The sequence below is a fragment of the Phacochoerus africanus genome, chromosome 4 (genome assembly GCF_016906955.1).
Source record: "Phacochoerus africanus isolate WHEZ1 chromosome 4, ROS_Pafr_v1, whole genome shotgun sequence".
Classification (NCBI taxonomy): Eukaryota; Metazoa; Chordata; class Mammalia; order Artiodactyla; family Suidae; genus Phacochoerus; species Phacochoerus africanus.
Genome location: NC_062547.1, coordinates 5,861,104 through 5,883,835, shown reverse-complemented (window position 1 = coordinate 5,883,835; position 22,732 = coordinate 5,861,104). Strand labels below are relative to the sequence as shown.

Here is a 22,732-nt window from a genome sequence, read left to right as displayed (position 1 = left end):
GACGGTAGCTCCTGGACGCCCAGGACTGTATCTTTTTTTTTGCCTCTTACGGCTGCACCCATGGCATATGGAGGTTCCCAGGCTAGAAGCCTAATCAGAGCTACAGCTGCCAGCCTACACCACAGCTACAGCAACACCGGATCCAGGCTTCATCTGTGACCTACACCACAGCTCATGGCAACGCCGGATCCTTAACCTGCTGGGCGAGGCCGGGGATCGAACCTGCAACCTCGTGGTTCCTAGTCGGATTCATTTCCGGTGCTCCACGACGGGAACTCCCAAGGACTGTATCTTTTTCCCCTGATGTGCACTAGTGTAAATCTTCATTAATTGAATGAATGCAGCAATTCATTGAATGCTCGCCCTTTAATATTTCCTTTCTCATGGGGTTATTGTAAGGTTTAAATTGGATAATGAAACCTTAAGCACATTTTGGCACATGGTAAGAGGTCAGAAGGAACTAGCTGCACCTATGATTAAGATTATTATTCTGGGAGTTCCCATTGTTGGGCAGAGGAAACGAATCCGACTAGGAACCATGAGGTTGTGGGTTTGACCCCTGGCCTCATTCAGTGGGTTAAGGATCTGATGTTGCTGTGAGTTGTGGGGTAGGTCACAGACGCAGCTTGAACTGTAGGCCAGCAGTTACGGCTCCGATTCAAGCCCTAGCCTGGGAATCTCCATGTGCCATGGGTGCAGCCCTAAAAAGACCAATATATATATATATATATATATATATATATATATTATTATTCTCTTTCTCTATTAAGACCTTTTCCTGCTGCTGTTTTTTCTCCACCTCCTTCCCAGGCTCAGAAGTACAGCTTCTGGAGTACGAAGCCTCAGCTGCTGGCCTCATCCAGTCCTTTTCTGAGCGCTTCCCAGAGGATGGGCCCGAGTTGGAGGAGATCCTCACCCAGCTGGCCTCAGCCGATGCCCGCTTCTGGAAGCGCCCCTGTGAAGCCCCTTCTGGCCAGGCTTGAGCCAGACTTGTGTGGCCCCTCCCCCCACCCCATCAAACCAGGGTTGCAAGTGGCCCTCTTTGTGTGTGTATGTGTGTGTGTGTGTGTGTGTCTTAGGGGCTGGGGAGGGGCAGGAGCCTGGACCTTGGTGCTACCTCAGCTGAGGGTGGTGACGCTAAGCCCTTCCATTTGTCGGCACTTTCCAGCTTACCAAGTGCTTCCCCTCTGTTATCCCATTTGATCTGCGCTGCCCTCTGTGGGGTGGGCAAGGCAAGGCCCCTTATCCTGCTTCCCACCTGAGGAAATGCAAGTGACCTGTCTACATCCTACAGGACTCAAAATCTCTCCCAATCCAGTGCTCTTCGTGTGTTACTTTTATAACCAGAAAAGTAAATATTAGAAACCACCACCGTCTTTGCAATTTGTCCTTGCCTTTGTTTCACTTTTCATTTGCTCCCGGCAGGGTGGTGGGATCAAGGCCTGGAGGGGTGTTGTGTGTGTGTCATTTTTAGGCTCTCATCCACATTTTGACATCACCTCTAAATATGGATATGCAGAGTCACAAAGATGAACAAGCACAATTTTTGCAGTCTTCATTTGTCACTTCTATTTTATTATTTTTAATCGTTTTTTTCCCCATATCTTCTATTTTAAAATATTCCAGGAACTGGAGTTCCTTCTTTGGCACAGGGTTACGGGTCTAGCATTGCCACAGCCGGAGCGTACCTTGCAACTGCAGCTCAGATCTAATCCCTCACCCAGGAACTCCATATGCCCTGAGTATGGCCATTTTTTTTAAAAAAAAAGAGAAGTTCAGGAACCTAAAAACTGGAAAGCCACAACTTCAGTAAGAATCCCAGGAGTTAATCTCTTCATCTGGGTGTTTGGTTTTTCTGATCCTGGACCTCTAGAGTAAGGAGGGAAGAAAAGACACGGTCCCTTTTCAACCCTGTTAACCATGAGGATGAAGGTGAGAGGAGGAGTTTGCTTTTGCTGCTCATAAACAAACTCCTCTCCAGGCCTCGAAGCTTGCCGCTGACCCAGAAATGTAGGGCCCAGAAGCGCCTGCTGGGAAAGTTCAAAGATAAATGGTGCGAGCTAGAATGAGGGGCAGGGGCTGCATGCAGCACGTAGGAAACCCAGGCAGAAGCCAGCGCATTCTGCACGGTGGCCTCTCCATCCCGGGCCGGAAAGCTGAGCCTCCGGAACCTTTATACGCGAGCTTCCCCAAACCCGGACGCGATTGGGCGCTGCGCGGAGGCTGGCCCGAGTCGGTTGCCAGGGCGACGCCTGCGGAGATGGCTGCTGCGTCTTCCTCGGATTCAGACGGCGGCAGAGCTGAGAGGTGAAGGCTAGGGTCCTTGAGGCTTCTTTCCCCACGTATATAAAGAGGGTGTCCTGGTCCCCGGAATCTGGGCTCCTGCCGTTCTCAGTGGCACTCGCAGTCCTTGAAAGCCTCTTAGAGATCACATAGGGAAACTGAGGCTCAAGGGGTGAGTGGGTGCGTGTGGGGTGACTCGAGGTCACTCAGTGTGGAGCCTGTGCTTGGACCCAGACGTTCAGTACCCCTAGTTCAGAGCCCCCTACACACCTCATACCCAGAGGCTGGCTCCCTCAAAGTTTTCTTCCCTTCCCTTGGGATTCATCTTCCGCCTGCCTGGCGACTCTGCCCTCTCTCCCAGCAGTGAAGCCAATTCGAAATGGCTGGACGCACACTACGACCCCATGGCCAACATCCACACCTTTTCTGCCTGCCTGGGTGAGTCTCTGGGACCAGGAATCCTGGTTCTGGGGAGACAGCGGAATCAGATGGTTCTGTAGTGAAACCTCTGGGATCCTAAGACCCTGGCTTATGGCCCTTTTGTGTTTTCCAGCGCTGGCAGATTTGCATGGGGACGGGGAGTACAAGGTAAGCGTTTCGCCCCGGTAGAAAGAGAATTTGGCGGCAAGTGAACACCAGAAGTGAGATTTCCTGGTGGCTCCAGAGAAACTCAGCGTAACCTGGAATTCGTGTGTGCTTTGAAAAAGCACATAGAGTTCCCCTGTGGCTCAGCAGGTTAAGGATCCTGGCTTGCCTCAAGCTGCCTCATAGGTTGCAGATGCAGCTCAGATCCAGTGTTGTGTGGCTGTGGCATAGGCCACGGTGCAGCTCTGATTCCTGACCTGGCCTAGGAACTTCCATATGCCACAGGTGCGGCCATAAAAAAGAAAAAATAAATAAATAAAAGCACATTTAGTGTTAAATTTTATTTTTATGTAGAAGGTGAAGAGAAGCTATTGATTTTATTATACATACTGCAGAAAGTAAAGCAAAACAAAGCGCTGCTGGAGAATCTGCTAAGACAAAGCCTCTTGATTTTGTTGACGTAATTCTTCATTAGAAGGGCCCATCCCTTTGTTAGGGGGTGGAGCATTAGAATCTGGAGGGAAAGTAGAAGGGAGGAAAGAGGGGAGTTGTATGTTTATCAAAAGGGCATAGATTTGAAGATTAGCCATAAGCTGATCATTGTTGAAGCTGGATGATGGATATTTGGGGGTTCATTCTATGAGTCTCTCTGCTTTTGTATGTGACTGAAAATTTTCCATGATAAGTGGTTAAATTGTAAATTTAATTTGAAATATAAAGATAAATTAAAGTTTTTAAGGCACAGATTTTTTTTTTTTTTTGGTCTTTTGTCTTTTTAGGGCCACACCCGTGGCATATGGAGGTTCCCAGGCTAGGGGTCCAATCAGAGCTGTAGCCACCAGCCACCAGCTGTAGCCACAGCCACAGCAATGCTAGATCCAAGCCATGCACCACAGCTCACAGCAACGCCGGATCCTCAACCCGCTGAGCAAGGCCAGGGATCGAACCCACAACCTTGTGGTTCCTAGTTGGATTATTTCCACTGCACCATGATGGGAACTCCCTAAAGGCACATATTTTTTAAAGGTGGAGAAATATATCGGGCTAAAGAAAGGAAGTTAACATATATTGAGTGTCTGGACTAGACCCTCTTTGAGGCATTTTCACAAACATGGATATTATCTATTTCCATTTTGTTGATGGGGAAATAGATTCCGAGAGGCTCAGTTTAGCGAGTTTGTAAAAGGTAGCAGACCTGGGTCTGTCCGGTTCCCAGTCGTGTGTTTGTTCCCTTACAGCTCAGCCCTCAGCAAGGGCAGTGAAGCCACAATGAGTGTGTGACATGGGCAGCTAGAAGGGAATCATGCATGAAGAGGGCAGGAGGATTTGGGGGCTTTTGTCCCCAAATTCCTATCCATAAAGCATTCAGCAGTTCAGCAAGCACACAGTGAACCCTTACTATGTGTCAGGTGTTGTGCATACACTAAACTCAGCAACGAATCTGTATATAGTCAGGAGATGTAGACACTGTCCTTAATTCGCCCACGATACTGATTGAACACCTAGCGCATGTTTGGGGCTGACTTGACAGCAGTGAAGCATGGAGAAATCCCCGACCCAGTGACTCCTGTGAAATGTTAATGCTTTTGTGTAACAACTTTGTCAATGGCTAATTTGCTTACTGTGGATTCCCAGCATTCATGGCTGGCACGAATTAGGTACTCGATAAATATTTTGGGGGTGAGTGAGTGCATGCTAAAATAGAATTGCGGAAAGTCTTGTGGGAGCCTCAGTGAGAGAGTGGTGAGATCTCTCCGCCTATCATGTGAACTGGTGTTGAAGGCTGAATGAGGTTACCACGAAGGCACGGGAGAGAGGAGGGCATTCTAGGCGGAGGGAACACACAAGTGAAGGCACAGAGGCTGGGAAGTCCCCAGCATATTTGGAAAGAGTAAATTCGAAATTAGAAAATTGAGGCCAATATAACACGGTACTTAAGATTTCTAGCTTTGGATTCAGAGAGACCAAGGTTCAAGTCCCAGCTGTACATGTACTAGCTGTTTGGCTTTTACCTACCACGGCTTAGCCACAGCGTCCTCGTTTGTGAAGTGGGGCTAATGATCACACTTACCTCACAGGTCGTTGCTAGGACTACATGAAAGGATGTGTGATGTGGCCCCTGGCACACTACCCGCTCAGATCCATTCTGGCTGGGAAGGTGACAGAAAACAAGCTGGGAACCAGATCGGGAGAATGGCCTTGCCTGGCAGCCGCGGTTGGCTGGGAGGGTGGAAAACAGCAGCTAAGGAGTTGGTTCTCCTCTCCGGGTTCCCAGAGCCCATCCCGCTCCGCGGGCTTGGTTCTGCATCTTTAGGTTTGTTCCTATTTGGGAGCCAGGCCCAGAGCCCACATATGAGTTTCAGGCTCCCCACTGACCTCAGCCACTGTCCCGGGGTCTAGAACAGTGCTTGGCCTCGAGCAGACCCTGAAGAAATGTTGAATGGATGAATAGCAAAAACATCGGCTGCCGCTGACTCTAGCACTCACCAGGTTTTGTAGTTCATCATCTCACTTGATTTTCTCTACACGTGTCACGTGGCAGGTATTTCCAGTTTGGGGAAACTGTGGCTCAGGAAGTTGAAATCCATTTTCCTGGGGTCATACAGCTTGCAAGCCTTGTTGCAAAGCCTTCCCCCCCTACCCCCACTGCCGCAATGGTACACGGTGAGCGTGTATGAATGTGTGCCAGCGAAAAAGCTAAGCCCAAGAAGAGGGGCAATAGAGAGGTCTTTAGACGCCGACCCTGGAATAAGCCAGCCTCTCTCTACAGCTGGTGGTGGGAGACCTTGGCCCAGGTGGGCAGCAGCCCCGCCTGAAGGTGTTTAAAGGACCCACGGTGCTGAGTGAAAGCCCACTGCCCGCACTGCCAGCTGCCGCTGCCACCTTCCTCATGGAGCAACACGAGCCCCGGACACCAGCTCTGGCACTCGCGTCGGGCCCTTGCGTGTATGTGTATAAGAATCTCAGGCCCTACTTCAAGTTCAGCCTGCCCGACTTGCCTCCAAACCCCCTGGAGCAAGACCTTTGGAACCAGGCCAAAGAGGTAAGTGATGGGGCGGGTGAGGACAAGAAGGCCAAGGTGGCAGCTGTGGGGAGTCCTCATCCTCATTCCTCACCTGGCTCTGGCGCTCACAGGCCCTGCCTTTTTCCCATGCTGGCACAGGACCGCATTGACCCCTTGACCCTGAAGGAGATGCTGGAGGGCATCCGGTGAGAGCCCGCTTCCCGTCCACGTGCCTCCCAGCCCTCTCTCCCTCCTTCATCCCCGAGGCCTCCGTTAGACCCCCAGAGCCCTGATCCTCAACTAAACCTGCCGTGACGGCCCTCTCCTTACAGGGAGAAGGCAGAGGTGCCTTTGTCTGTACAGTCGCTCAGGTAAGGGCCCTCTGGAGGGCCGGGGCTCCAGAAGCTTCTGGGGGGAAGGGAGTGGCTGTAGAGTGGCCTGAGGAGGGCGGCTGGGCCCAGGGCGTGCAGATGTCTGTTCTCTGTGTCCAGGTTTCTGCAGCTGGAGCTGAGGGACATGGAGGCGTTCGTGAACCAGCACAAGTCCAAGCCCATCAGGCGGCAGGTGATGCCCCTTCTCTTCTTATTTCCTTATTAAAAACATGGACAGGAGTTCCCGTTGTGGCGCAGTGGTTAGCGAATCCGACTAGGAACCATGAGGTTGCGGGTTCGGTCCCTGGCCTTGCTCAGTGGGTTAATGATCCGGCGTTGCCGTGAGCTGTGGTGTAGGTTGCAGACGCGGCTCGGATCCCGCGTTGCTGTGGCTCTGGCGTAGGCTGGTGGCTACAGCTCTGATTGGACCCCTAGCCTGGGAACCTCCATATGCCGCAGGGGCGGCCCAAGAAATAGCAAAAAAAAAAGACAAAAAAAATAAATAAATAAAAATAAAAACATGGACAGTTTTGTAAAAAAAAAAAAACAAAGGCCACGTAACATTAGTGGTAAGTTCTGTGGCCCAACCCAACCGGTTTTACTTTACAGTTTCCCTTCTAGCCTGCGCCACGTCCATGTCACAAAGCTGCAGGGCTTCTCCAGGCCAGTTAACAGTGACACCTCTGAATCGATGTACAGTTTTGTAGCTTTATACAGCTTTTATCTTCTTGGGGGAAACAGTATATTTTCATTAGAGAAAATTTGGAAAATAAAGAGAAATATAAGTGACTACAATCTCATTACTCCGAGGTATTTGCTCTTACCATTTTGGTACCTTTCCTTCACAAATACGCTGGCGTCTCCTGCTTCCCGTGAGCCCTTGAGTATGTAACCTTATGTCCTGAGCATTAATCTGTAATAACTCCATTTTTAGGGGCCCCTGGATTGTTTCATTGATTCTTCCTTACTTCATTCATAGTTTATGTAACTATTCATATGTAGATCATTGGACAAGAAGTGTCTCCTTTTTATTGACTTCGTATTTTTCTTAGTTATATCTTTTTTTTTTTTTTGTCTTTTTGCAATTTCTTGGGCCGCTCCCACGGCATATGGAGGTTCCCGGGCTAGGGGTCGAATTGGAGCTGTAGCCACCGGCCTACGCCAGAGCCACAGCAACTCGGGATCCGAGCTGTGTCTGCAACCTACACCACAGCTCACGGTAATGCCAGAACCTCGACGCACTGAGCAAGGCCAGGGATCGAACCCGCAACCTCATGGTTCCTAGTCGGATTCGTTAACCACTGAGCCATGACGGGAAATCCCTTGGTTATGATTTTAATGCTTTATGGATGAACCTATTCACTGATGAGCTTCAGTGGTTCCTGACCTAGGGGCTGACCCTTAGTCCAGAGATGGACTCCCAAAGCTGACCTCTGCGTTTCCTGAAGCCTCATAGGAACCACCCACTTCCTGTAGAGGCCACTCGAACTGAACACACTGACTAACACTTGGCTCGCCTCAGACCAGTTCTTTGAGAAACACTCCTGTCTCCTGATGACCAGCACCTCAGATCCACAGTTGGCAGTATCCTTGCGTACTTTTGAAATCAGAAGTGGAGTTCCTGCCGTGGTGCAGTGGAAATGAATCTGACTAGGATCCATGAGGATGCAGGTTCAATCCCTGGCCTCACTCAGCGGGTTAAGGATCCGGCGTTGCCGTGAGCTGTGGTGTAGGCCACAGACGTGGCTCGGATCTGGCGTTGCTGTGGCTGTGCTGTAGGCCAGTGGCTACAACTCCAATTGGACCCCTAGCCTGGGAACCTCCATATGCCAAGGGAGTGGCCCTAAAAAGCAAAAAAAAAAAAAACCAGGAAGTAAATTAAGTATTGCTTAAAAGATGCAGTTTTGGGAGGCAGGCTTTCCAGGTGTGCGTCACAGTCACATGATTGGGAGCCCCTAACATCCATGTTTCTGGACCATTTCTCCTTGCACTAGGCATTGAGAATCACTCTTCTCTTTTATCTTAAAGATTATCACACAATGAACGGCTTCATCCAAAGAAACGTTTTAGTCCCGCTAAATTATTTCCATGGGAGAAATTTCTTAAAAAAAGGGATCATTCCCTTTTCTCTGGTTTTCTCTCCAGTCACAGTTAGAAAAAGGGCATATGCCCACTGTAGAAATTATAGAAAAGCACAACGAAGGAATTAAACATCACCTGTGAGCTCATTGTCCAGAGATAACCAAGGTTCCTACTTAAGGATTTAGCCTTCCAGCCTGTTTTTTTATTCATATATTTTTTAAAAACTGGGATAACATTAACATAACTTTCACCTGTGTTTTCTCTTGATATGTTAGACGCCGTATCCTTGCCATTGAATCTTCTTTTAAAATGTGATTTTTGTAAACGAGACGCACGATTTGTAGTTAGGCAGGCCTTTTCGGTTAGAAAGTTAGGCCTGTTGCAGTGCACACCTTTGTACATGAATCTGATCCTCTTCCTCCCCTTTGCCCTTTTCCTTCCCGGGGCCTCCTGGGCGAGTCTGGGGGAGTCGTGTGAGGGGCCCCTGGTGACGCCTGGGCTCCTTCTGCAGACGGTCATCACCACCATGGCCACCTTAAAGAAGAACCTGGCCGATGAGGACGCCGTGTCCTGCCTGGTGCTGGGCACTGAGAACAAGGAGCTCCTGGTGCTGGACCCGGGGGCCTTCACCATCTCGGCCCAGGTCAGCGTGGGCCCTGGCCCTGGGCACACCGAGGCCCAGAGTCTGCCCCCTCCCCTTTCCCCCCGTGTCTCCTGTCCCCAGTTAGTTCTTGGTCATAAATGTTCATTGCAGAAAGCTATAAAATGTAGGTAAGCACAAAAGGAAAATAATCCCAAGTCCTACCACCCAGGCTTTTTCATGTTTAGACACAGATATATAATTTTACGTAATTTTTTTTCAAAAATGGCCTCATGGAGTAGGATCATAAAAGCTACTGTTTTCATAGCTTATCACTATCTTTCCATAACTGTGTAAGACTCATTGGCCTTTTCTAAGGCCACGCAGCATCCATTATAGGGATGTCCCATTTATTTATTTACACTGTCACCTGTCGTAGTTTGTTGTTTTCAGTTTTTTGCTGTCAGTAACACCACCACAGTGGGCTTTGTTGCCCAAACATCTTTAATTGTTGCCCAAACATCTTTAAACGCTTATCTAAATGCTTCCTTAGGGTGCATTCCTAGGAGTGGCGTAGTTGAGTCAAAGGATATAGTTTTTTGCTACGTGTTGCCTAGTTTCCCTCCAGAAAAACCGTACAAGTTTAAACTGTGTCCAGCAAGGTGTGTGAGGAGGTTGGGACTTCGGACAAGGAACCAACTTGGGGGAACTTCAGGTTAGAGAAGGGCTGGGGCTCCGCAGCAGTCGGGAGGTTTGAGTGTCTTCTTTGCAGATGAGCCTACCCAGCGTCCCCGTCTTCCTGGAGGTTTCTGGCCAGTTCGACGTGGAGTTCCGTCTTGCCGCCGCCTGCCGCAATGGGAACATCTATATGCTGAGGAGGTAGCCACATCCCTGGGGCCAGAAGGGACATCTCAGAAACCTGGTAGTTCCAAGGGCTGCACAAGAAGCGGGGGCTTTGGGGTTGGAATGTGGGACTGGAAAGAGCTGAGAACTTGGGGTAGGAAGATGAGCTTAGGGGGCAGTCTGGAGGCTTGTCCCATGGGGTCCGGCAAAGCAAGAGACTGGAGCAGTGCAACCGGATAGTACAAGAGGTAAAAACAGTCTCGCATATTTGTTCTCTTGCTTAATAGGTATGTGACAGTTCCTTGCGCATCTGCTTGGTATTTCTTAACATTCATTTTTTTACCTAAAGAAATATTTTTGAGGACCTACTATGTATTAAGCATTGTAAAAGGTACTGGAGATGTACCGATGAGCAAAATATAAACACGGTCCCTGCCGTGGTGGGAAGACAGGTGCTAAAACCGAGATAGGAGTTCCCTTGTGACGCAGCAGGTTAAGGATCTGGTGATGTACTGCTGTGGCACGAGTTTGATCCCTGGCCCGGGAGCTTCCACATGCCGCAGATAAGGCCAAAACAAAAAGCAACGGATAATATTGCAAATTGAATACATGCTATGGAGGAAAAAATATAAGCTTAATTGGAAAAAATAATGGGGTTGGGTTGATCAGCAAATGGAGATAACCAGAGGCTGAGAAGGAGCCAGGTGTTCAAGAAGTGCAGCAGGAGTGTTACGTGCAGAGAGGACATAAGCAGCCTCCAGGGGGGAACGGTGCTGGCCTGTGCCACTCAAGCCCAGTGGGCCAGGGAAGACTCACGCGGGACCCGGCAGGACATGGCCAAGATTCTGAATTTTATCTGAAACGCGGGGGAAAACCATTATGGGGTTTTAGTCAGAAGAATGACATGATCCGTTTACATTTTTATTTTTTATTTATTTTTTATTTTTTTTAAATGAGAGTTGCAACGTTTTATTTCACGTTCTCTCTTGTTTTTTTTGGTTTTTTTGTGGGGTTTTTTTTGTATTTTTTTTTCTTTTTTGCCACACAGGCAGTATGTGGGAATTCCTGGGCCAGGGATTGAACCTACGCCGCACAGCAGCAACCAGAGCCACAGTGGTGAGAAGGCAGGAGCCTCAACCCACTAGGCCATCAGAGAACTCCCCATTTACATTTTTAGAAGATAACTGCACTGGGGAGTTCCCGTTGTGGTTCAGCAGATCAAGAACCCGACTAGTTGGAGTTCCCGTCATGGCTCAGCAGTTAACGAATCTGACTAGCATCCATGAGGATGCTCAGTGGGTTAAGGATCCGGCGTTGCTGTGAGCTGTGGTGTAGGTTGCAGGTGCTGCTCGGATCCTGCATTGCTATGGCTGTGGCGTAAGCCGGCAACTGCAGCTCCAGTTGGACCCCTAGCCTGGGGACCTACATATGCCACAGGTGTGGCCCTAAAAAGACAAAAAAAAAAAAAAAAAGATTAATGTGCTGGGTGGCAGGTAGATTGGAAGGAGGCCCAGAGACCAGTGGGAACTCTCAGATGGGTTGTCAGATGGGCAGTGATTCTGGCACAGACTTGGTGATGAAGAAAGTTGGGCCAGAGCCTGTGGGGATTATCCCTACTTTCTGGATAAGAGAAGATGCACAGGCCAGGAAACTGAAAACAGTGCGTTTACACAGGGGGAACTCCTCATGCTTTTCTGATACTTACTAGACTGCATCAGGCCACTGCTTTGTCTGACCTGAGGCACACTCACTGTAAACTGTTAAATGCCACCTTCTCACGCAAGTCGCCGTAGTACAGTTGGGAGGAAGGCTAGGAAGGAAAACACCCTTCCTGTGTCCAGGGTCACACAGCGGCTCAGTCGCAGAGGTAGAAGTAACCCCGTGGCCATCTGCTGCAGGCCAGGACTCCTTCCAGGACGGCCTGAGGGGCTTGGAACGTGAAGGGTCAGCCAGGGAGGGAGAGAGGGCTGCTCTGGGGCAGGAGACTGTGTCTTTATTCCACAGAGACTCCAAGCGCCCCAAGTACTGCATCGAGCTGAGCGCCCAGCCTGTGGGGCTTGTCCGGGTACACAAGATCCTGGTGGTGGGCAGCAACCAAGACAGCCTGCACGGCTTCACCCACAAGGTGTGCCCCGGGCCAGCACCACCCCCCAGCCCCTCCACGCATGTCTCCTCCGCCCCCCCTTAGTAGGCGAGCCTGTCTGGGGCTTCCCTCCCAGCACCTTAGCCACCCCTCCTTTCCACCCTCAATCCCTGAGCCCCCGCAGACACTTAGCTGTTCCCTCCCAGGGTAAGAAGCTGTGGACAGTGCCGATGCCTGCAGCCATCCTGACCATGAACCTCCTGGAGCAGCAGTCCCGGGGCCTGCAGGCCGTCATGGCCGGGCTGGCCAATGGGGAGGTCCGCATTTACCACGACAAGGCCCTGCTCAACGTCATCCGCACGCCGGTGAGCTGCTGACTCCTCCTTGCCCCAGTCCCGCCTTTGAGGCTCCTCGGCTGCCTCCCCTTGATCCCACTCCTGCCACCCTGAACTTCACCACGTTTTGAAAATATTCATTGAGCATCTCCTGTGCACAACGGTATTGGTAGGATAAGACAATGACAGAGGAGTTCCCTGGTAGCCTAGTGGTCAAGGACCTGGTGCTGTTACTGCTGTGGCTTGGGTTTGATCCCTGGCCTGGGAACTTCCACATGCTGCAGATACAGCCCAAACAAAAACAAAAACCAATGACTAAATCCTTACTGTCAGGAAACTTACATTCTAAGGTGACAGCCAGCCAGAGACACAGCTAATTCAAAAACAAGGTAGACTACGGGGTTCCCATCGTGGCTCAGGGGAAACGAATCTGACTAGCATCCATGAAGATGAAGGTTCGATCCCGGCGTCACTCAGTGGGTTAAGGATCCTGCACTGCCACGAGCTGTGGTGTAGGTCACTGACACGCCTCGGATCCGGTGTTGCTGTGGCTGTGACATAGGCCAGTAGCTGCAGCTCCTATTCAGTCTCTAGCCTGGGACCTTCCAGGTGCTGCACCTGCAACCCTTAAAAAAAAAATAAAAGAAAGGAAAGAAAAGCAGGCTGGAGTCAGATGTGGAAGGCCTTGACTGCCTTAACAAGGGGGGCAAAAGCCACTGGAGGATTTTAGCAGAGATGAGACATGATCGTGTTTGTGTTTTGCAGAGGCAGCCATGTGAAGGACAGACTGGGGAGAAAGACTAGGCTGGGAGCCTATAAGAAAGCTGACCCCAAGGGGCCAGTGATACTCAGCCTGGACCTGCGGCCGTGACCGTGAGGCTGGGGAGGGCTCAGAAACACAGGAAATCTTGGAGTTCCCGCCGTGGTTCAGTGGTTAACGAATCCAACTAGGAACCATGAGGTTGCGGGTTCGTTTCCTGGCCTTGCTCAGTGGGTTAAGGATCCGGTGTTGCCGTGAGCTGAGGTGTAGGTCGCAGACATGGCTCGGATCCTGCGTTGCCGTGGCTCTGGTGTAGGCAAGTGGCTACAGCTCCGATTCGACCCCTAGCCTGGGAACCTCCGTATGCCGCAGGAGTGGCTCAAGAAAAGGCAAAAAGACCAAAAAAAAAAAAAAACCCCAAAAAAGCAACATAGGAATCTTGCAGAGGAGGCGGCAGTGCCCCAGGCCTCGCCTCACACCCCACCTGTTACATCACATCGGCGTGTCCCAGCCTCACCTCCTCCTCCCACCCCCGCCTGGCTCTCCTCGCTGAGATATCTTCCCGGCATCACTAAATTCCGGCGTCTCCACCGTAGGATGCAGTGACCAGCCTTTGTTTTGGCCGCTGTGGGAGAGAAGACAACACCCTCATCATGACCACACGAGGTGAGGGACTCAGAGCTGGCGAGGGTTTGAGAGAGTCGTGGGCCAGGCCAGCTCCTGGGCAAGAAGAGGTGGATGGGGGACCCGGGAACCTGGGTTTGGAAAGCAAGGCCTGCAGACACTGGTCCTTTCTGGGCTGGGCCTTCGATGGGGACAGCTCTTCGACAGTTTGATGTCCCTACCCAGGGGCCAGGCCCTGGCTGTGTCTCCCATTCACCCCAGTATCCCCAGCATCCGCCACAATGCCAGAAACATCACAGTGGCCAGTAAATAACAGCTAAGGAGGGGATGAACCTGTAATAGGACACACTTCATTCCCTCCAGAGACTCAGTCTCGGCAGGAAGACAGAAGTGGGTTGATATGAGGCAGATCGTTTGGGGGAGAAGCATGGGAAAATGGGGTGGAACTGGGGAGGACAAATCTCCTTCCGTCTGCCCTCTTCCCTAGGCGGGGGCCTGCTTATCAAGATTCTGAAGCGCACAGCAGTGTTCACGGAGGGGGGCGGTGAGGCCGGCCCCCCACCAGCCCAGGCCATGAAACTCAACGTGCCCCGAAAGACCCGGCTTTATGTGGATCAGACCCTGCGAGAGCGGGAAGCTGGCACCGGTGAGGCCCAGGCCAGGTCCTTCCCCCTCTTCTTCCTCCACTGCTCAAGGCAGCAGGAACCGGGTGAACACCGCCTGGGTGTGCTCTGAGCAGTGGGAGGAGACCTAGGTGAACTGGGTGGGTCTCTTGCCTCTGGAGGCCCAGGGACAGCCTCGGAGGTGCCTCCTGCCAACGAGAGCTGTACCTCAGGGTGGAAGGCGCTGTGGGCGAGGGTGAGAGCCCTTAGAACTCAGAGCGAGTGGCCACTTCTCGATGCAGGAATTCTCATGAGAGAAGTAGAATTTGATCAGGGTTCTTCCTTTCCCTATTCAGTTTTTCCTGCTCTTTTGTTTATTCGTTCATTCTTTCATTCAACACCTGTGATTAGGCCAGGCCTTGTGCCAGATGCCTTGAATTAGGCTCGTCCCTACCTAAAGAGCTCGGTATACCTTGCTAACTTCGTGTTGTGTGACAGGTGTAGAAGTCACTGCCAAGGCCTTAGAGGCACACAAGAGAGAGTGTGTTTGCCTGGGAGTCTGGGAGAGGCTTCAGAGAGCGATGCCATTGGATTTGACGCTGAAAGATGCTTACAAGTCCACCAGCCAGAGGGGCTGGGGAGGGGTGATTTAGGGAGAGGCTCGGGTATCCTGATTCAAGCAGCATCTGCATGTGGCTGTGGGTACAGTGCAGGAAGGCTCAGTGGCCAGAGGGGAGGCTGGAAAGGCAGGTTGGCCAGCTCCCACAGGGCCTGGGATGCAAAGTTAAAATGTTTTGGTTTATTCTTTCTAGTGGAGAAACGGGAAAGATGTTAGGCAGAAAAATACAGTAACCTGGAGTTCCCGTTGTGGCTCAGTGGTTAACGAATCCGACTAGGAACCATGAGCTTGCAGGTTCGATCCCTGGCCTTGCTCAGTGGGTTAAGGATCTGCTGTTGCCATGAGCTGTCGTGTAGGTCGCAGACATGGCTCGGATCCGTGTTGCTGTGGCTCTGGTGTAGGCCAGCGACTACAACTCTAATTCGACCCCTAGCCTGGGGACCTCCATATGCCGCAGGAGCGGCCCAAGAAATGGCAAAAAGACAAAAAGAAAAAAAAGAAAAATACAGTAACTTAACCTCCTCTATCTTTGAAGGGCTCTTGCTTGCAGTTTACAGGATAAATTAGAAAATAGCAAGTTCCTACTGTGGTGCAGCAGGTTAATGATCTGGCATCGTCTCTGTGGTGGTGCAGGTTTGGATCCCCAGCCTGGTGCAGTGGGTTAAAGATCCGGCGTTCCTGCAGCCATGGCATCAGTGCAGGAATTGATACAGATCAGTGGCACATGTAGGATGTCCAGAAATAAGCCCTTGTCTTTGTGGGAAGTGAGTTCCTGATAAAGATAACCTTTCAAATTAGTGGGGAAAGGAGAGACTGTCCAAGAAACATAGTTAGGACAACTTGTTTCCAGGGGAAAAAAGTTAGACCTCTACCTCATACCAAACACAAAAGTTAATTCTGGATAAATTAAAAATAAACTGTGGTAGTTCCCTGGTGGCTCAGTGGGTTAAGGATCTGGCATTGTCACTGCTGTGACACGGGTTCGATTCCTGGCCTGGAAACTTCTGCATGCCACCAGCAGCAGCACCCCCCACCCCCTGCCCACCGCACGCCAAAAAGGAGAGGTTAAGGGATGGGATAAAGGCAGAAGGTGCGAGGACACACAAGGCGCGAGGACAGAAGGGCCGGGCCAGGCCCTCCGTCTGGAAAGGAGGACAGTGGAGGTGGAGCCGGAACCGTGGGTCTCGAGAGGGCTCTGAGGAAGAGGCCTCCGATCCTGGCACATGACTAGATGTGAGGGGAACCTTGGTGGCTGGACGGGTGGGGGTGCCGTGAAATGAGGAGCGTCTCCGCAGCGTTGAGCTCTTGGTGTTGATGGGACGTCCAGGTGGTTGGAAACAGCAGGCAGGCGGGGCCCTGCGCTGCTGGAGGTGAGCGACAGTACCAGGTGACATGGGCCAGCCCCGAGCTGGGCACTGAGGACTCGGCAGTGGTGACCCCCCGCCCTCCGGAGCTGGCAGGTGTTCCTCTTGGGGTCACTGCCAGGGCGGGATTGTACAGCGGGGAAGAGAGAGGACGAGAAGAGCAGCCAGGAAAAAACTCGAGGGGACCCTGGCCCTCAGTAGAAGGAGCCAGCGGGGGAGGCTGGGGCTGTGCGGGCAGCCAGAAAGGAGCAAGGAGTGGTCCACAGCGTCCAGCGTCACCAAAGGCTGGCTGTGGGCCTGGGTCCTCCTGTCTCCCACGTCCCCAGCCTCTGCCCACTGTTCCTTCCTCTCCCCGCCCCTGTGGCCTCCTCCGCGTCAGCGCTTCATGTCGCTCCCCCAGCCATGCACCGGGCCTTCCAGGCAGACCTCTACCTGCTGCGCCTCCGGGCCGCCCGTGCCTACGTGCAGGCCCTCGAGTCCAGCCTGAGCCCTGTGTCCGCAACCGCCCGGGAGCCGCTCAAGCTGCACGCTGTGGTGAGTGCCAGGCCTGGGGGCGTCGGGCTGCCTCAGGGCCAGGGGCAGGGGTCGGGGTGAGCAGGGACCCCTCAGGGCCAGGGGCAGAGGTCAGGGTGAGCGGGGACCCCTCAGCCCCAGAGCCGCCTTCTCACCTTCCCACAGGCCCAGGGACTCCTCCTTCCTCCCCTTGGCAGGTGCAGGGTGGGGCCCACTCTCCAGCTCCCTCAGTCCACATGCTGCCTCAGAGGCATCCCCACGCTTGGGGTGGGGCACATGGGCAGTCGCCTCGGGACATTTCTTCCTGGGAGCCCAAGGGACTCTTTCTTCCAGCTCTGGCACAGGGAGGACACCTGCAGGCCGTCCAAGGGCTGAGACTGCCCAGTACAGTCAAGGGGCCGCCCGAGACTTGCACAGACACAGGGGGCTAGGAGCCCTCACTCAGACACAAAAGTGGCCTCGGGTCGTCAGGGCTGCAGCTCTAGGTGGTTCCCTGAGGTGTGCTGTCTGACCCGACTGGGTTTCCTTGCTTTGCTTTCTTTCTCTCTTTTTTTTGCTTTATAAAATAGATGTGAAGAAAGAATCCATACATCTTAAAGATATAGGTACAGGGTCATTTAATGCAGTTAGAAATACTTCCAGGAGTTCCCGTCACGGCTCAGTGGTTAATGAACCCGACTAGAATCCATGAGGATGTGGGTTCAATCCCTGGCCTCGCTCAGTGGGTTAAGGATCCAGCGTTGCCATGAGCTGTGGTGTAGGTCGCAGACACGGCTCAGATCCCGTGTTGCTGTGGCTCTGATGCAGGCCATTGGCTACAGCTGGGATTCGAGCCCTAGCCGAATTTGACTCCTTACAAATACTAGTTTATTTATGTTTTTTTTAGTTTCTCATTCTTTTAAATTCAGTTTTGGTATCCTGTATTTAGTAGAAATCACATTTTCCTCTCAGTTTCCAGCTTATTAACGTAAGTTGTTTTTGTTGTGTTTTGTTTTCACTTGAAGTATAGTTGGTTTACAGTGTTGTGTTAGTTTCCCCAATTGAGTTTCTGATTTTTCTTTCCCTGAAGAAAGTGGGTAGGTGGAGAGAGGCAGAGGCTACAGAGCCACCGAGAGTAAAAGGGCGGAACATGCAGACCCAGGAGGACTGGAGCTGGAGGCAGTCCTGGGAGGAGATGGGCAGGGGCTGGGGGGGACCCGGTGCGGGGGGCCTGCGTCCACCTTGCCCAGAGGCCTCTGTCAAGTCCTTCTCCCCTCTGGCCTTCACTGACCCCTGTACACGTGGAGCGAAGCTGCTGGGCTCCTTGTTTATTGAGGGGCAGAGGGACAACGCATTAGAGCAGCTGGAGGAAGGTGACCTGAGGGCTTTGATGAGGGAGAGGCGGGCAGGGCCAGGGTAGACCATGGTATTCAGCGCCCAGGGCCACTGGGTCCTGAGGGCTTTCTCCCCGCCCCTGCCCCCTCCGCAGGTTCAGGGCCTGGGCCCCACCTTTAAGCTGACGCTGCACCTGCAGAACATCTCTGCAGCCCGGCCCATCGTGGGGCTGCAGGTCTGCTTCCTGTACAACGAGGTGCTCTATGCCCTGCCCCGGGCCTTCTTCAAGGTACTCACCCGCCTCACAGACCTGGAGCGAGAAAGGGTGGGCGGGGAGTTCCCGTCGTGGTGCCGTGGTTAACAAATCCAACTAGGAACCTTAAGGTTGCAGGTTCGGTCCCTGCCCTTGCTCAGCAGGTTAATGATCCGGTGTTGCCATGAGCTGTGGTGTAGGTTGCAGACGCGGCTCGGATGCCCCGTTGCTGTGGCCCTGGCATAGGCTGGTGGTTACAGCTCCGATTGGACCCCTAGCCTGGGAACCTCCATATGCCGCGGGAGTGGCCCAAGAAATAGCAAAAAGACAAAAAAAAAAAAAAAAAAGAAAGGGTGGGCGGGTCCTCACTAGATGCCCTCGGGTCCGGGGTGAGGGGTAGACAAGTGGCTGCATCACAGGGCAGACTAGGGCGCAGGAGGGTCCCTGGGGAGAGCCCCGAGACCTGCCTCCACTGCTTTTCTCCCAGCCCATGGGAGGCTTGGGGAGGCACACAGGGGCTCTGGGACAACAGTGGGTCCCGGGCCCACCTGTGCTGCTGTCAGCAGCCTTTGGTGCTGGGGCATCCCAGAGCCTGCCCTGCTTTCCAGCCACTCGCGCAGCAGGCCTGGGAGCCCCAAGGAGAGTCTTCCAGAATGAAGGCCCTGGTTTTCCCCCAGGTCCAGATTTGACCCTAAGTTGGAAGGACCAGACACTGAGAAAGGCTCTGGGATGTGAAAGAACTAGCCCTGAACTTGGCCAGGGGTCAGGAGGTCTAGGGCTAGTTACAGACATGCACGCAGCCCTGGGGCCTTCCCTCCCCCACCCCAGCCCGTATCCTCCTCAGACGGGCCTGTCATCCCTGCCCACCTGGCCAGGCTACAGCCAGGCGTGCGAGTGCTTCAGAATCTGCCAGACACTGTCCAGGCAAGTGGGCTGACTGCCTTACCTCCTTGTCCCCAAACTTAGGTCCCCATGCTGGTGCCAGGGCTCAGCTACCCCCTGGAGACCTTTGTGGAGAGTCTCAGTGACAAGGGCATCTCAGACATTATCAAGGTAAGTCACCCATGGGGACCAGTTGGGGAGGCAGTGAGAGTGAGTGTGGGCAAGGTCCCCAGCTGGCCGCCCAGACGGGGTGGGGATCTGCAGAGAGGCCTTCCAGCCTCCCCTGTGCCTTGGACAGAGCCCTGCTGCCCATCACTAGGGCCAGTGCTGACCGGGCCATGCCTGGCTTCTGTAGGGAGCAGGGGGTGAAGCAGAAATGCCCCCACTACCACGGGCACCTTCTCCGCAGGTGCTGGTGCTTCGAGAAGGCCAGAGTGCACCGCTGCTTAGTGCCCACATCAACATGCCCGTGAGTGAGGGGCTGGCAGCCGCCTGACCCCTGGGCTGATGCTAAAGCCCCTGTGGAATCAGGACCAGGAAGATCCAGCCCCTTCCTCTGAGCCGGGCAGAATCACTGCCCCCAGGCCCACTCCCAGGCAGCGGCATGCTGGGGTGCCAGCCTCCCCTCCTCTCCTAAGTGCCCCTTTCTCACCACCTGACCAGAGACCTGTAGCAGCAAGTCAGTGAATACCTGGGAGGTTCAGGTCTTTGCGCCCCAGGAAGCCCAGACATTGGCCCTCGGACTCCTGCTGCTCTTCTGCTCTCCCCACTTTCCCCAGAAACCAGACCCAGGTCTGAAGGAAGAGTTCCCAGTGGTTAAGGTGAGATGAGGGCATAGGCCCAGCTGCTTCCTCTAGGCACCTCGCTCTGCTGTGCTGCAGAATTGGCAAGGGCCCAGCCTGGACAATAGGCTTTACTTGGGTGATGCTGAACCCTCTCTGGTTCCCTGGGGTTCCAGAGGCTTGGCTGCTGCCAGCTGAGCTTGCAAGCAAAACACATGCTCTGATCTTCCTTCGTGACCTCAGCAAGGGGCCCCTCTCGCTGCTCAAGGGGCCCTGAAAATAAATGCCTTCCTGGGGGCTGTTCTGAAGTCTTGGGCTCAGCCAAGCCCTCAGGCCTGTGATGCTCCATTAAGATTGCCAAGGGAGAAGCTGGTACGGGAGGGGAGAGGGTGCCCGTTCAGGGAGCCCCCACCAGGCTTCTGCAGACCACACAGCTGCTGCTCCTTGGAGGCTCGGGCCCAGAAAGCCTCCCAGGAAAGGAGGGCTCGGCTAGACAGAGCAGAGTGGGGCAGGAGCACACAAGAAAGGCATCTCTGGGGTCCTGGGGGCACAGGAGGCAGAAGCCCAGAACCGCTAGTCAAGACGCTCTTCTGTGCCCTGGAGCCCAGGTGAGTCAGGTGAGCGGCACGTCCCCAGGGCAGTGGCCACAGTTGAGAGATTAGCTGCAAAGACACAGACTGTGGTATGGTGTGAAGCTGAAGACAAAATGAAGGCGCAGGTCTAGACCAGAAGGGCCAGAGAGCCACAGTCCAGCCCTTGCTGCCTCCTGGAGCCCCTGGCTGGTCTGCCTGGCCCACCTCACCGCCTTCTTCTGGGTTAGTGCCACCAGGGCCCCCAGAGCCATTTGTGAGCCACAAGCCCTACTCCCTGAGGAAGGACCAGCATCTTCCTCTGTCTGAGCAGGCGCAGCCCAGCGTGGCCAACAGCTCTGGCGGGGGGCAAGTCACCCAATCCCTGCGTGTTTCGGCCTCCCCAAGTGTAAAATGAGGCGGTTTGACCAGGTTCAGCTCTTTAAGATCCTAGAGCCTGGCAGCCCCTCTAAGGAAACAGGGAGTTAACTCCAGAAAGGGGTACTTGACGGGATAAGTGCAGGGCTTTTGCTCTTGAGACCAAGCTGACTGATTCTGCCAGGCGACAGCCTCTGTACCCGAGACACTGAGGGACAGCCCACAGCCACCGCCATCCTTCCCAAGGAGGGCATTCTGGGGCCAGGTTAAGAAGCAAGGGGTCTGGACCAAAGGAAGAGCCCACCCCCCTCCTCTCCTCCTGGTCCAGACATGCGCAAACATAGGCCTGTTGGTCAGTGGTCAGGAGTTCCTAGATGCAGCCCGCCGAGGCACAGCCGGAGTAAGCCGGGGCTTAATCTGGAGATGGAGACGCCAGAGGGAGTGTCGCCGTCAGAGATTTCGGCTTGACCTGAGCGTCTTCTGAGAGCTTATCAGAGATGAGGGCCTGCCCTGGAAGGTCCTAAGTCCCTTGTCCCTGGAGCTGTCACTGGGACCAGGCCAGACGGCCTTGCAGGCCCTTTCACTCCAGTCAAGTGATGAACTGTGCGAACTCGGAACAAAGAGGTCCGACCTGGGTTCTCTTCGTAGTTTCATCATCCTGAAAAGGACAATGAAAGTGGAGAAACTGTTCCTAAGCCCAGTACCTAACGTGAATTTCACGTTGTCATACTACATACCCATTATTAAAAAATACGTGACCGGCACTGGTGTGGACAGTGTACCCGTGGATATGCTTCACCAAATGAGGGGGTAAAAGAACTATGAAAAAGACATGGGGTCCAGGAATCAGGGAATCTGGCCCAGAACATGCAAAGACAAGTCCCAGGAGAAGTGGCCGCTGCAGTTCTAGACAGCAAACAGCACTCACTTAAGCAGGAAGGAAGGGAAATGTCCAGAAAAAAGAGGAACTGTCACGCAGGGTTGGGGAAGAATTAGCAATTGGCATACACTGAAAACTAAGCAAATGAAAAAAAAAAATGGTAATTACTAACTCCATGAAAAATAAGTACCCCAAAAAAGTAATTTAATTATAGCCCAATTCTTGGCTCAGCAAGAAGTGGATTACTACTTTCAGATAGTGATCCAAACTGACTTTTTAAAAAGTCACTAGGGAAAAAAAAATTTCCTCCAATTTTCTCTGTTCTCTCTGGAATTCCGATTAAGCATAGTATCTGATAAATGGTAATTCCAGAGAGAACAGGATTGACCCTGCAATGGAAACGGTGGTGTCTTGGGAGCACTGGGACGCAGGTTTGATCCCCAGCCCAGCACAGTGGGTTAAGGATCTGGCGTTGCCACAGCTGTGGCTTAGGTCGCAACTGTTGTTCGGATCTGATCCCTGTCCCGGGAACTCCATGTGCTTCGGGGTGGCCAAAAATGAAAAAACAAAAACAAAAACACAATGAAATTAAAAACAGGAAATCAGAGGGGAAAAAAAAATTAATGAAACCAAAGATTTCTTTGAAATCGTATCAGAATCAGCAAGGGAAATTGCCTCTTGACAAAACTAGTACTGGGTAGAAGAGGGGGAAAGACTTCTCCTAAGAACCTTTGACCACATGCCAACCTGAATTACTGATACCTGGGCGGTAGCTAAGACCCCTTGCTGAGAATTTAAGATGGTGCAGGTTTGGTTCGTAATCAGGCAACTGATAAACACGTTTCCTCTCTGGAGGAATTCAGTTTTAACGCAATCTCAAAAAACATCCCCATTGATAGACTTCTAAGAACTATAACTTCAGTCAAAATTCACAAATTGCAAGAACAAACACAAAGAGCCTGCATAATCAGGCCTCAAAGACCTAAGATATTGGAATTACCAAAAAATATAAAATATTTCAATATA

General features: G+C 52.5%; 2 protein-coding genes across 6 annotated transcripts in view; both read left to right on the top strand.

Annotated features, from left to right (window-relative positions):
* Positions 1-1,369, top strand: part of DPP3 (dipeptidyl peptidase 3) — a 40,864-nt gene extending 39,495 nt beyond the window's left edge. For all 4 annotated transcript variants that reach the window (XM_047775180.1, XM_047775179.1, XM_047775182.1 and 1 more), the window contains one exon: positions 811-1,369. In XM_047775180.1, the coding sequence (XP_047631136.1) occupies positions 811-983 (173 nt within the window). In that variant the 3' untranslated portion in view covers positions 984-1,369. The remainder of the gene's footprint in view (positions 1-810) is intronic.
* An 834-nt stretch (positions 1,370-2,203) lies between these two features.
* On the top strand, positions 2,204-21,590 carry BBS1 (Bardet-Biedl syndrome 1). Of its 2 annotated transcripts, none has more exons than XM_047775177.1 (17): positions 2,204-2,307; positions 2,648-2,721; positions 2,837-2,871; positions 5,639-5,911; positions 6,032-6,078; positions 6,205-6,243; positions 6,364-6,436; positions 8,837-8,968; positions 9,678-9,784; positions 11,753-11,873; positions 12,038-12,196; positions 13,523-13,592; positions 14,038-14,196; positions 16,536-16,669; positions 18,117-18,251; positions 19,182-19,268; positions 19,507-21,590. In XM_047775177.1, the coding sequence occupies exons 1-17, from the start codon at positions 2,261-2,263 to the stop codon at positions 19,591-19,593; spliced, it is 1,779 nt and encodes a 592-aa protein (XP_047631133.1). In that variant the 5' UTR covers positions 2,204-2,260; the 3' UTR covers positions 19,594-21,590. The 2 variants fall into 2 exon arrangements, with proteins under 2 accessions (XP_047631133.1, XP_047631132.1); XM_047775176.1 differs by having other exon boundaries at positions 2,645-2,721.
* Positions 21,591-22,732: the final 1,142 nt, after the last annotated feature.